This window comes from Planococcus citri, chromosome 3, assembly GCF_950023065.1.
Source record: "Planococcus citri chromosome 3, ihPlaCitr1.1, whole genome shotgun sequence".
NCBI classification, from domain to species: Eukaryota; Metazoa; Arthropoda; class Insecta; order Hemiptera; family Pseudococcidae; genus Planococcus; species Planococcus citri.
Genome location: NC_088679.1, coordinates 78,450,765 through 78,465,313, shown reverse-complemented (window position 1 = coordinate 78,465,313; position 14,549 = coordinate 78,450,765). Strand labels below are relative to the sequence as shown.

General features: G+C 33.1%; 1 protein-coding gene across 3 annotated transcripts in view; it reads left to right on the top strand.

The window, feature by feature from the left end:
- Positions 1 to 14,549, top strand: part of salm (spalt major) — a 124,257-nt gene that overhangs the window by 98,802 nt on the left and 10,906 nt on the right. For all 3 annotated transcript variants that reach the window (XM_065355573.1, XM_065355572.1, XM_065355574.1), the window contains exon 3: positions 10,164 to 10,297. In XM_065355573.1, coding sequence (XP_065211645.1) covers positions 10,164 to 10,297 — 134 coding nt within the window. The remainder of the gene's footprint in view (positions 1 to 10,163; positions 10,298 to 14,549) is intronic.

Here is a 14,549-nt window from a genome sequence, read left to right as displayed (position 1 = left end):
TCTTAGATGCTATAATGTACCTCGTAATCTACCTACGTACTTACTATTATTCGCACCACTTTGCACAATACGTTCGAGCTTTAGAGTTTCATTTTCATTTTTTTTTTTTTTTGGTTTAGTTGTTTCCATATTATTTTTTTGGTTTTATTTTGGTTTAGTTTTTTTTTCAATTTTTTTAAATATTTTTGCCTTTCCTGTTTCGTTTTATTGTTTTATTGCATTTTGCATTCCTATTGATATGTTGTGAAATGTGTTTTCCCCGTTTTCATTTCATCATATTGGTTGCCCATGTTCATCTCCATCGTTTACTTGAATGATAAATATGAATAATCATTTCTTCATATTCACGTTTGTAATCAAATCATGAAACATGGAAGTGGGTGGATAATTCGCTAGTATTTGGTGGTCTGGTATGAATTTTTCAGTCATTCTTGCCAATTCCAAAAAAAATGTAGAAATATGCTCTAAAAAAATATTAGGTACTAATTTTTTTCGAGATTTTGAAAATTGAATACAACGGCTAAAAAGTTGGTAACACTGCGTTCCGAAAATATTCTCCGAGTTTCCGAAAATATTTTTCAAATTTCAATATTTTGACGTAAGTATGTTGTTTGAACGTAATTCTTGAAGAAGAAAAAAAAATTCAAAACACGAATTTACCCAAAAATGAGCAATTCTGCTGTAAAACCATCAAATTGATCTCGATATTTTAACGGTATCTAATGACGTAATGACCTTATAGTCGACTCAAAATTTCAAGAAGTATATTTTGGTATACTGAGCTATTTTTCCTGAAACAGCTTGAAAATGGGCTAGAGCGAAAAAAATTAATAATTTTTCGAAAATTTCCCCTTTCTCGATAACTTGATCTCGTTTCTGGGGGCACCACAGAAACGAGAAAAAATTTCTAGATTTGTAGACGACTTTCAACACAAAATGAAGGTTTTTCTTTGAATTTGGTTGCGAACCCTCCCCCCTTCAAATTTTCATTAAAAGAATGATAGTTAGGCTATATGATAATAAAATGATCGATTTTTTTTCGGTTTGATTTCGCACGAAAAATGCCAAAAAAAATTGCTTGATTAGTGGTTTTTCCCTTCCCTCGCTCCTTTTCCATAATATGATGATTTTTCTCTCCAATTTTTTAAATATTGTGATTTTTTTCTCTTATAATAATTGGAGTATTTGGTAGATTTTTTAAAAGGGAAAAGATGTCTCGAAATTACGTCCATTTTTTTGTTGTTGAAAAATTCCAAAATTGCACTTTTCTAGAAACTTAGGTGAAATGGAGGGGGGAGGAGGCGAATTCGAGTTTTCAACTACTGTCAAATTTTTGAAATCAGAATGTGATTAGATTGGATAGATTATCATGAATCATTCTGGAGTCTCAGTTTTCAATAAATTGCATTAAAAGAGATCCAAATGGAATAAAATTAACCACCTACAGTGTTGAGTAGTCCTTTTTTTTGAAGTTTTTTTCTTCATGCTCCCATTTCCTAAAGTTGTTGGATTTCATAAAAAAATAATTTTTTATTCAACAAAAAAAATTCAAGAAAACGGTGTTGAACCGTCTCCCTTTTCCTTCTCAGTTGAAAATAATAGCCTATTTAAAAAAGTTCGTTCCAAATTCTAAATTTTTGGTTTGGAACTCTTCCAAATAAGTATCTAGGTACCTTTTTTTGAAAAAACTTTCCCTGGTCCATCGAACATCGATCTTTCCAACGCTTGAAAAAAATTAAGAAACTGAAATTATTGAGAAAAATTCGGTGAAAATTATTCCAAAATTGTCTATTTTTAGGTCAAAATTGCGTTACCTCTTTTTTTTTTTTTTTTTTTTTTTCTGTTTCAAAACAACGTTGACCCTCTTGTACTGAGCCCTTCCCATCAATGTTGAAAAAAATCGAAAAAATGAAAGCAAACTAAAATCGGTGAGGATTGAAAAATTTTCAATTTCTGCTTCGTTATTATTCCGAATCTAAACAAGCCATTTTTCACAAAAAAAATTTCCCTCCATACCTCACCAGCTCTTCTCTCTCCCTGTTTGGAGCCCCTTGAAATTAAAAAAAGAAATGAGTTTTTTTCATTCAAAATATCTCATTTTTGGATCAGAATTGCTACTCGAAAACGAACTCAATTTTCATAGAAACTTCTCCTCCGGTTCTTTAAACAATGTTTGCCTCTCTGTTCTAAAACCCAAAGTTTGAAAAATGCAAAAAAAAATAGGTGAAATTTTTTAGAAACTCTTGAAATTAAAAAATGAAAAAAATTGAATTTCTTATTTTTGGGTTACAGAGTTGTTCTCCAAAAACGAACCCAATTTTCAAATAAACCTCTTCTCCGATTCTTTAAACAATATTTGCCTCTCTGTTCTGAACTCCAAAGTTGGAAAAATGAGAAAGAAATGGGTAAGTAAAATTTTTTAGAGACTCTTGAAATTAAAAAATTGAAAAATCGAAAAAAAATGATTTTTTTTTTAAATTTCACATTTGTTCCACAAAAACTAACCTCATTTTCAAGGTATCCTCCCCCCCTTCCGTTTCTCACTACAATGTTCGTCTATCGGTTTTGATTTTTGAACTCCAAAGTTTGATAAATGAAAAAAAAGTGTAGAATTTTTTCAAACAATTCCTCAGCTAGAAAAAACGCCATTTTTTAGGGACCTAGAGAGAGAACAGGAGAATAGATTTTTTTTCAAGATTGAGTTTTTTGACGCAAAACTGAAAATTAAAAAAAAAAAGTTGTCATATTTCATGTTCTTTTTTTAAAAATTTTGTCCAATCATTGGGTACTCTACTCTATGCTTGAGGACCAACGTAGTTCAGAAGCTCAAGTGAGGTTTGTTGTTAAATATTAACACCGAAATTTATTGCACATTTTGAAAAAAAAAAAAATTTTTTTTAAATTTTATTTTATTTGTTTCAACTTTGATATGAAAGGTTGAAATTGGACTGTTGACTAAATTGCAGCTTTTCTCACGAATTCAATCTAATTTTTCAGTTTTTCCATCAAAAACGAGTCCAATTAAATTATTAAATTGTTCAAAAATGAAAAAAAAAATTAATTCAACCTCTGAAATTTTGATCGAAAATTAAAAAAATAATAATAAAAAGAACTTCGAAAATAAAAAGCAAAAAATGTTGACTTTGTATTTTTTTTCCATTATTGAAAAAAAGAGTGGATAGGGAAGAGGGGAGGGAGGTTTTCATAACAAAATAGGAAAAAATTAGGAAAAAATTGTTGAAATTTTATTTTTGAAATTTAGTAGGTAAATGTCCTAACGTCCATCCTGGTTGAAGACCTGATAATCATACATTGATGGCATTTTTCACTTCAAAAATTGTCAAAATCATCATCAAAAAAAAAAAAAAAAATAGACAAACTTTGAAATTAGAAATTTTACTTTAGTTGAAACATCGAAACATAACGAAAATAAAATCCCATTTCTTTGATATTTTTTTCATCAAAACTGATCGAATTTCATTAAAAAAAATCACCACCATGGACACGTCATTTTCAATTCTGATGCATGCTGCGCAGCATTATCAGCATATCTAAAGATTTCAAACCGACTACACCATCGTCGTTGACTTTTTGACACCTGCAGAAAACAGAACGCTCGTATCTATATAGTTTGGCATTTCATCAAATATTACGAGTTTTGCATACCGTTGATTGCATCCGAACCGCCGAATAATAAGACTGAGAAAAGTATGACATATCATAGAAGAAGATAAAAATGCATACTTAACATTAGCTACCTATATACGAAAATGGCACGTGCTGGTCGTGTGTTGAAATACCATGTAAAAATACATTCGCAGACGAATGGAACATATTTGCGAGTACCTACGACGATGGATGTAGCAATCAACCTAGTTTCATTGATCTTATAGATATATACGTGTATTGGCGATCGATATAGGTACTCGTATAACGATGAGTTGATTTACCTCTACTGATGAAAAATATGTTTTCGAGTCTTATCGCTGACAATGAGGATCACTTAAACTGTCTGTATGATTTAAATTCCTAATGAAGAAAATCGATCCTGGAGCCTGCAACGAAATGATCGAACACGAACTCGTATCCTACACACACGAGTGAGTGAAAGTGATGGTGAAAAATGGTAGATATGTAAAATATCTATTCCATATGCTGCGAGTATAATTCACGCTTACAAGAACAAAGAAAACACTCACGTGTGTGTTACAAGACATCGTCATTATATCGATATGGTTTACGGTGTCATCGTCGTCTCTTTAGACGAAAAATTTTTCATTAACCGCTGAAACGAATGCGGAACATTCGTCATTCGGGCACGTGAGTCGAGACAATTTAAAAAATCGCGTCGCCTGCACCCCTATACCCCTCACACACTGTGAGTAGAAAGCAGCATCAGCAACCACCGACTCTATTATTACGTATGTATTATTCGAATAGCAGAGACGACAAAAATATCAGAAGAGAAAAGACGTATTCAAATGAGTAGGTATTCGACTCGATGAAGTGAACAAGACGAGAAAAATTCGTTCGAATTAATTTCCGAAGCAAAAATTTCAACGCTACGTTCGCGACGACGAATAAAAGTATCAACTTTTAAATAATGGCACTCATTTAGGACGACGACCAGTTAACGGTTATCCATTACTAGTACATAGATGAGCTGCGATGATGAGGCGGTGGTGAAGTCGATATTTATGTAGTGTAAAGGGCTCGAGCTCGAACTCGACGTCGACGACGATGCATGTGGTGTACGAAAATAGAAGCGAAATTTCTTATTTACCATTGTTCATCGTACGGTACTCAGTTCGGTAGTTGCTGTAATATGCGATTGATTTACGTAGTAATACACCGAAGCATTTTAGAGCTATTAACGCCTAGATTGTCTTTTTTCAATACTTACTACCTCATAATCATGGTAAATGGTGGTCTTGTCGTAGACTAGCCTGATGTATGACTACATAACCAACCACACATGTGCAGAATTTGGAGTTGAAAAGCGTGCCCGGTGTCGCAATTCATCGATTCGTCGATTTGTCTACCTTAGTATAAGCTCGTACTTGGACTCGTTTCTTCGAAGCAAGAAGCAATAATTACTTACCATTTTTTGAGCTCGTATATTTATGTATAATTGAGCGCCGCATTTCATACCTCATACCACGCAGCATCATCGCATTATCGAACATACGTACGATTATAATTCAACGAAAAACGTCCTATTACGAGTACCTATAACCATTAACGCAACAACATTACTCTGCTCTCAAGAAGAAGGACAGCGAGAGTGGACGAGTATTCCCCCGATACATATTTTTATTACCTACGATGACAAGGTTCTTTTTATCGCGACTGTCTGTCTCACAAATTACCCTTTATCATAATGCCTCTTAAAATCCATCTTTATACTCTCCTCGTGTTGCCGGCGCTTCTTATATACCTATATTATGGTTTTTCGTGTGTGTTTTGTTTTTCTTATTTCCTTTCTTATTTTATTTATTGATTTTTTTTTGTGGCTGCGAATTAACCTTCTCCTATATAATATGAGATAATTTCATAGCACGACTGCTTTTATTTATTTATTTATTTTAGTTTTATTTTATTGTTGTATTAGCTTTCAGAATTTGTTGTGTTTTGTTTTATTATTATTTTTCCTTGATGTGCTGTTCGATGTTCTCGCTCTCTGTTTACTGTGAAGAGTACCTGCGATTGAATCAGTTAGGTTTATCGAAATTTTTGATCTAGGGTACCTACCTATACTTACCGGTAGATCGTTTTTTTATTACCTAATTATTGTTTTATTATGATTTGTGAATATTTTATAGACAGAGACTTGAAGATTGGTGGAAATGTGTGGGAATTTTGCAGTTTTTACTCCGAAAATCTGATCAAAAATACATCGCAAAAGCTCGACTGGTTTAATAAGCCAGCAGAGTGATTTGACCTTTGACTTCGAATTGATATTTTTGTGCCATTTTTCGTATAGTACAAACGAATAGTGATTTTTTTTAGGGTCACAAGCGGTTTTCCTCCGCACTCGAGGGAGTGGTAGTGAGGTGGGTGGTTCATTTTTTTCTTCGAATTTTGATGAATCCTAGAAAAAAAGACATCGCCAAATAGTCCGGCATGTGACAATAGGAGTAATTGCACCCCCCCCCCCCCCACCACCGAACCTCCGGGACAACTTTTTTCTTAAAGGGGACATCCTAAGGAACATTTTAAAGCAAAATTGCCAAAAAAAAAGTTGGCCTTAATTACAAAATGGCCGCCATTTTGTAAGTAAGGCCAACTTTTTTTTTGGCAAGTTTGCTTTAAAATGTTCCTTAGGATGTCCCTTTTAAGAAAAAAGTTATCCCGGAGAATCGGCGGGGGGGGGGGGTGTGCAATTACTCCTATTGTCATATGCCGGACTAAAATGACCTTAATAACACGTGAGAAAAATTTCAATTTTTTTGGTCAACGTTTGATGACATCTTCAGTACCCGCATATGATTGCTTTTAAACCGTTAGAAAAGTTCAAAGTTTATTTTTGCCAAATGCAAGGGTTTTCAAAATATTTTTTATTTCCTTCAAAATGTGACAATTTTGTAATTAGCTCCTTGGGGTGGTAAAATTGAAATTTAGCAGCTGATTCGCATTTGTACGTTACCACCTCAGTTGAAAAATAGGTAATCAAAAAATCTTTTCTCAAAACGCAAAAAATTTTGAGCTCGTGTGGGGGGGGGGTCAAATATTGACCGAAAAATATCCCAAAATTAGGATGAATCGTCCATCGTTAAATTTTGGGTACACTGGAGTTCATTTTTGGATTTTCTTTGTAAAATTGAAAACAATTTCAAAAAAAAATGTTACCGTGGCAAATTTTTGAACAAATTTTTGAAATATTATTATTGTTTTGAAATCAACTCTTCAAACTGGGAAATGAACCATTTTTGAGCCATTCTAGAACCTTCGATAATTTTTTAATGTTCTCCAGGAATTTTTGAATTATTCTATAGTAGGGTTAAAATGGGTTCTTTCAACCCTTTGTTTACTCGTATGTTTCTTATGTTACCATGGGAAGGGAGTGGAATGTTTTACAACTTTGAAAAATTCTTCGTCTTCGAACATTCTGTTATCACGTTGGCTTTTCAAGTCTAAAACTGGGTGGAAAAATGCATGCCCCAAAATTATTGAAAACTAGAAAAATATTTGTCTAATTCAGGAATCTTTGATTTATCATCTACTAATTCCTATTTATATTTGGGACATAAGAGATTTGTGGTGGGTTGAGAAGGGGAGGGCGGCGAGAGGGGTTCAAGTACTTCCAAATTTCATCAACATTTTTAAACCCTCGTACAATATTTTTTCCGAGCTAAAAAAAAAAATGAAAGCAGCAGTAAAATTATTTGAATGTAGAATGTTTGAAAATAATCGAAGTACCGACTTTTCAAATTTTGGAATATTTCAAACACATCCACTCCCTTTCAACTCGCCGACTACCTGCAAATTATCCATTTCAATTTTTACTTAGTTGGCAATTACTGTCAGAAGAATGGTGCTTTTTTTCAAATTTTTGTCAAAAAAATTAGACTATTTTGCAACTTTTCAGTAAAAAACGAGGATTTTTTTGGGCAATTTTTGACATGAAAATGAGAGTTTTTGGTAATTTTTGGCAAACAAGCGAGACTACATATCAACAATTATTTTAGCAAAAAACGCAGCAATTTTTGACTGAAAAAATGATAATTGACTTTTGAGCAATTTTTGAGAAAAACCTGACTTTTAGTAATTTTTTGCAATAAAATACAATTTTTGGCGAAAAAGTGAAATTACATTCAACAATTTTTAGCAAAACATTTGAGCCTTTTTGGCAATTATTTTCAGATTGTGGAATCAGGCGAATTTTCGCCGTTTTTAAAAGTTTATGGTGCGTTGTGAGTCCCCTTAAATTGGCCGGAGAAGTCGAAATTATTCCTCGAGGGTTCAAAAATTACTGAAATTTAAGTATTCGACCCCCCTCCCCCCACTTCCATTGTATTTTTTCCCAAAATCCTGATATTTCAATCACGATTGAAGTATTTGATCGAATTGTTCTAGTTGAAAAAGTGTGGGTGAAATAGAACAAATTTTTCAATGTGGTTTGACTTGGGGTGGGGGATAAAATTTGAATTTTTATAATCAGTGCTCTTCAAACCACTTTCCTTCGATTCTAGTTTCATAAAGATTCGGCTAAAGTTTGTGGATAAATTGAGGAATTTTCCAACAAAATCTGTCCTCTTGCCACCTCCCCTCCCTTCTAATATTTTACGTGTTGTTGAGGTCTGGCTGATCTGAAAAATAGAAAGAATTATAAATTGATCCGGAAAACTGAGAAAAGTCCAAAAATATCATTTCTCTAAAAGACTGGATCTGGATACCCTGTCAAGGTTCATTTTGTTCCCCAAAAAATTACAGTAAAGAGCGAAAATTTTCAAAATTGGGTTTCAAAATGCTATAAAAATTGAATAATGAGTCACAATTTGCAATTTTGCAATTGATCTTTTGAATTGATAGTGAATTGCTCAAAAAAATTGGGCCTCAAAAATGATCTGTTGGCTACTTCTATCGAACGAAAAAGGTCCTCAAAACGTGATTATTTGTGAACCATTTTGCTGATTTTTTTTCAACATTTTTAGCTTAGAAATTTTTTTATTTTAGAAACTTCAAAATTTTTTACCATCCAAGAATTAAGATGAGACTGAAGAATGTATTCTAGCTCACAATTCCCAAAAACCAAAACCTGCAACAAATAACGTATCGATGTGGTCCTTCATTTTTTGGTATTTTGATCATATTTAATGGTACTGGTGGGGGGGGGGGGATCTCGAAATATTAGGATCTTAATAACTTTTTTTCAATGAGCAGCTAAATTTTTTTTTTTCAAATTTTGGAAGTGGAATATGAAAGGTTTCCGGAACTAGGTCATTCTACTTGTGAAAGATTTTCGAGCATTTTTGCTCCCTCTTCCACCTTCTTATGGGTGCTAAAATCTCATTCTGAAAATGAGTTGATAAGCAAGCGAGCGTAAAATAAGGGCTTTACTCTAATTTTTTCAAATTTATGAAAAATAGCTTCAAACGCTGTCATAATTTATTTAGGTAGGTATAAAAAAAAATTTGATTTTTTATTGGGGAAATTCAAAAGTTCATTTTCTGAAGTTTTCAGGATTCGGTTATTTTGCAAAATCATCAAAAAAAAACGAACGAACGAACTTTTATTTTATTTGAACGAAATAGTATTCGGTTCCCCTTCAATTTTCGTATCTGCAAATCTATTCGCACCTGGAGTGCTCCCTCTCACTCTCCCTTCCTTGCTTCAGAAAATGTATTGTACCGAACGGTAGCGAAATATTAATGGAGTAAATAGTTTTCGATTTCCCCCCTCAATTTTTTGAATCGTACGTAAAATAGGTACTCGCAGGTAAATGAGAGAACTGTGTCAATCCTTATCCTTTTTACCTTATCATATTTCATATTTTCATCGACTATTCTGTAATGTACCAGTTTTCCCACAAAAGATGAGTTGATTCCTCAGATTCAACAATAAATTGACGACTTGGAAGGTGAAATATTATTACTCAATTCCTCTCAACGACTGATGAAAATTTGCCATCTGTATTTTTAGAGAGGAATACTGGATATTTCCACCCTCTCTATCGATATTATTAGGAAAAAATGACTAAGGCATTCTTACGGCTATTTTTAAATTTAAATCGATTCGATATTTATAGGTGGTGGGTATTTGCAAAAATACACATACCAGCCATTAAAAAATAAAATCTACAACAACGGACGATTATTTACTCGTATCTATTGTATTGTTTTTTTTTTCAACGTACAAATGAACGATTCAATACACACATACTAGTTATCCGGTATTTATGAGTATTTCACCTTCCAAACGTGTCCATTTAATTTATGCTAGTTTTATATTTATAAACTTGGAACGCGTTGCCGCCGCCGTCATCGCCATCGCCGTATAACTTGGGCTCGGGCCTTTGATTTGGCGAAGCTTTTGCGACGACGACTGCAGCGCGTCCACGTACCAGATATTATTTTACGTATGTAATGAATGCGAATAATGCGATTAACGCGGTTAATTTATTTTAATTTCGGTTTTGTTTTGTTTTATTTTTATGTACACAGTACGTGGAAACACTACGTGCAGTATCTGCTATAAAACGTTCGCTTGCAACTCGGCGTTGGAAATTCATTATAGAAGCCATACGAAAGAGAGACCATTCAAGTGTACCGTCTGTGATAGAGGTTTCTCAACCAAGGTAAAACTAAATTTAAAATTTTATCTAGTTTTATTTGTATATGTATATGGCATGTATCATACCATATAGTATCACTTATCAGCACCCATTGTCCCTTTCTCTATAGGGTAGGTATCTCTGTATTCTCGTGTGGTTTATACATATGATAGGTACCTTTTTTAATACATATTACAGTATCATAACCTCTCTATTGAGGAAATGAGTCGCAGAAAAAAAAAATCAATTCGATCGATACAACTAGATAATTATTGTACAGTCATATATACGTACTATAAAAATAATACAGGAGTTGATACCTTGGTACGGTAACGACGATTTGAATGAGAAATTGGTATATCACTCTGCGACGTTCTACTTCGTCGAGTCGATGATAATCGTACGAGAGATGCGTCTCATTCGATAGAAGATAGAATGTCGTAGAAAATGGATTTTTTTTCGTGTATTTTTTCGGTATACTTATTTCATTTCATTATTCGAATACCTACACACAGATTGGTAGGTCTAGATCAGGTACCTCGTGTATTAGCGAAGATATTTAACGGGAAGCGCGCTTTAATAACACCGTAAAATTAGAGTATAAAAGAAATTCACACGCACATAAAAATATAGGTAGTATAGGTAAAGGTATATAGAGAAATGAATGGATAAGAAAAGAAAAGAAAAAATAAATAAATAAAATGAAATGTAAAAAAAAAAGTCTAGTAACAGAAAAAAAAAGTTATCAATGAATGAATGAAAGAATGAATCAATGAATAAGGAGGAGAGGAGAGGTGAGAAGTATATGTATACGACGATGGTGAGGAAGGAAGATGAAAATAGAGTGTAAAAAAAACTTTACTTAACGTAAGGTATAATGTTTTGTAGAAAATGTAATTCTACGAACGAGAAAAGAATCACGTTCCGGCTGATCGTAGTCATCATCAGCATCATCATCATCATCATCATCGTGTGTATACATAGTTGTGTATTCGATGAGGCATTTTCCAGTACAAGTAACGTGACTAAACGTAGCCTAATGCTATCGTGTGAGGTATAGAAAAGATAATTCACGCGTTTCATTATCTTACAATTAGTTAGTTATTGGTGTTTTATGTAGATGCAGATATTTTCACCGTAATTAATTCGCTCGTGGATGACATTTAGGTCTGGAGAGTGATAGGAGGAGGGTAGAAGTGATGAGGATGACATTACTAATGGATTTTTTGGTATACTTCTGTATGATTAGGTATTCGGATTGGTAAATTGGGATAATGATGATGAATTTTTTTTTGTATTTTTATTTTTCAATATCAGTATGACTGATGAAAATGGTAGAGATAGTTTGAAGGTGCTTGAGACAAAGAGAGGTGCAGGAGGAGGGTTTTGTATGAATGAGATCTCTTCTATTTGCGATGATTCGAGGGAATTTTCTTTCAAGAAATTTAAGATCGTGCTGGAGGCTCCAGAATGGCTGGAAATGGTGGAATTTTAGGGATTAATTTTCATCATAAGTACGAAGAAACCAAAATTTTACTAAATTGCCCTACGAAGCTGGAATATAAACTGTTTCTGATTTCCGACCCCAGCAAATTGATTGGAAACGGTTTTGGACCATTTTGAGCAATTCTGGAGCCTCCAACAGATTTTTGAAAGTTGAAATCTACCTACACGAAATTTTAGCCTGTGAAGTAGGAAAGCAAAAATTTGCATTACACCAGAATTTCAACATGCTGAGTCGACTAGAGGAGGTTTTAAACTGTTCAGGAGGCTACAGTCATACATGTAGGTATTTTTAAAAACATCTTTTACAAAATTCATCAAAAATTGAACAATGCGCTTCAGCATCTGAGATTTTGACTGGTCAAAAATGTTTCTGCTGCTTGAAATGTATTCACTTTTTTTTTTTTTTTTTTTTGAAGAAATATGCCTCATATTCCAGGGATGGGAAGCTAAAAGATGAAACTTTAGCTTTAGCTTTTGGCTCTTCAAATTAATGAAACTTTCTAATGGCTAGCTTTTAGCTTCCAAAAATCATTGACTTTCGGCTTTTATTTAGCTTTTGGCTTTTAATATTTTCACACATTGCTACAAAGCTACAATACAGAAAAGTACACCATGGATAGTTGAATTGAAATATGAGTATGTATAATTCATAATAGGAAACGTGTACTTTAATAAGAATAGAAATTAGAATCAAGCAAAACGATGAAAAAAATGAAAACAAAAATGGGAAAATGGCTATAATTACAAAAAACTGAAACTAAAACCAAACCAGATAAACATGAAAAAAAAGCTGAAAGAAAGCTGAAAAAATGAAGCTTTTGGCTTTAGCTTTTAGCTTTCAAAAATCCCAAACTTCTTTGGGCTTTCAGGCTTTTAGCTTTTAGCTTTAGGCTAGCTTTCTATCCCTGCATACTACATACAGGGCAGAACTGTGGGTCCAAAATGATTTTGGGATTGGATTTTGGTTTCAGGATTAACATTTATTCATTTGGGGATTGGATTTGTTTTACTTTTGTTCTTCCAAATTTTTATTTCAGTTTCAGGATTGGTTTGGGGATTGAAAAAATTGTTTCAGTTCTGGGATGAATCGGTTCCGGTTTTGGGATGTTCATTTCAACCGATTTTAAGCCCAAATTGACTAATAGACCCTGCGAGGGTCTAAAAAAATGGGAGGTTTTGACATGGCGAATATGATGGTGTAATTAGGTAGTTTAGTCATTTATATTGTAATCCGAATGAATGATGATAAATGATGTAAAATGACAATTTACCAGAATAAAATCTGAGGGGAAAAAAATTAAAAAATGAAATCCTGAAACCAAAACGATTTTGTTTCAGTTGTGGGATTGTTTTGGGTTCAAAATTATATTGGTTCGGGAATCGGGATTTAATCGGTTCTGGTTTTGGGATTGTTTTGGACCCACAGCTCTGATACCTAAGGTCCAAAAAATAAGGGGGTTTGATATGTTCTGATTAGCCAAAATGGGAAACAATTTCCCCAACTAAAAATTGAGAAATGGAATAACAATCGAAAAAATGTGCTTTTGAATTTTTGTTTCAATGCAAAATGAAAAATTATCTCGTGTTTCATTGAAACAATCACTCAAACACCCAATTTTTGCATGATTAAGGGTGAAGTTGCCCAAAACCGACCACTTTTTGTAAAACTGCTACCAATCGAAGACTATTTCACTTCAAAACGTGTTAAATGGCTTAAAATGTAGGTTGAACCTTCCCCTGACTCATTTCAAAATTTTGGCGTAACTGAATAATCCTTAATATGTTTTTTGAATTTTTTTCCAAAACAACTCAAAACTGATTTTTCAAAATTTGGTATCCTAATCCTGACCACCTCCTAAAAGTTAGGTACCCTAATTCCGACCACATTCGAAAGTGCAGCAACCAATAAAATACTATTTCACATGAAAATACAATAAATGGCTTAAAAGATGGATTGAACCTTCCCCCAACTCATATTAACAGGGATGGAAACTGTAACCGAAATTTTTAACCAAAATGTATTTTAACCGCTAAAATGAGGCAAAAACTGTAACCGTAACTGTAACCATAACCAAAATTATTGATTTAAAATTTTTTAACTATAACCTTAACCGATTTATTTTTTTGTTTTGGTTAAATACATAAAGTTTATTTTTTGTAAGCAAAAATCTCACTTTTTCGTGTAAAATATGACATTTATTATGATTTTTGAGAAAAAAAGGGCTCAATTTGTCTAAAATTTTCTTCAAACTCAAAAATTGGCTGTGAAATTGCATTTTTTTTCGTTTTTTCGGCTGCAGGCGCACTTTTTTGACATTGAAGTGCAATTAATTTTTGATAAATCAAAGAAAACCATAACCTTTATTTTTTTGGGTCATAACTGTAACCCTTAACCATAACCATAGGTAATAAATAATTTTGAAAAAAATAACCACTAAAAAAATAATCAATATTTTTTTTCATTTCAGTTTCCATCCCTGCATATTAAAATTTTGGGGTTATAGAATAATTCTTTATGGCCTTTTGGAATTTTTTTTCCAAGGCACCTCAAAAATGACTGTTTGAATTTGGTACTTACTCTAATCCTGACCATCCTGAATTTACATGATCTTATGGGTAGTCAGGATTAGGAGACCCATATTGTTTCACACTTTTGTACAAATTTTCTATACGTACCTGTGGTTGATTACAAAAACAGCAATACCATCAAAATCTCACTTTGATCTCGATCACAAATCATATTTAAAGGTGCGTTCATGATTGTCTGTAA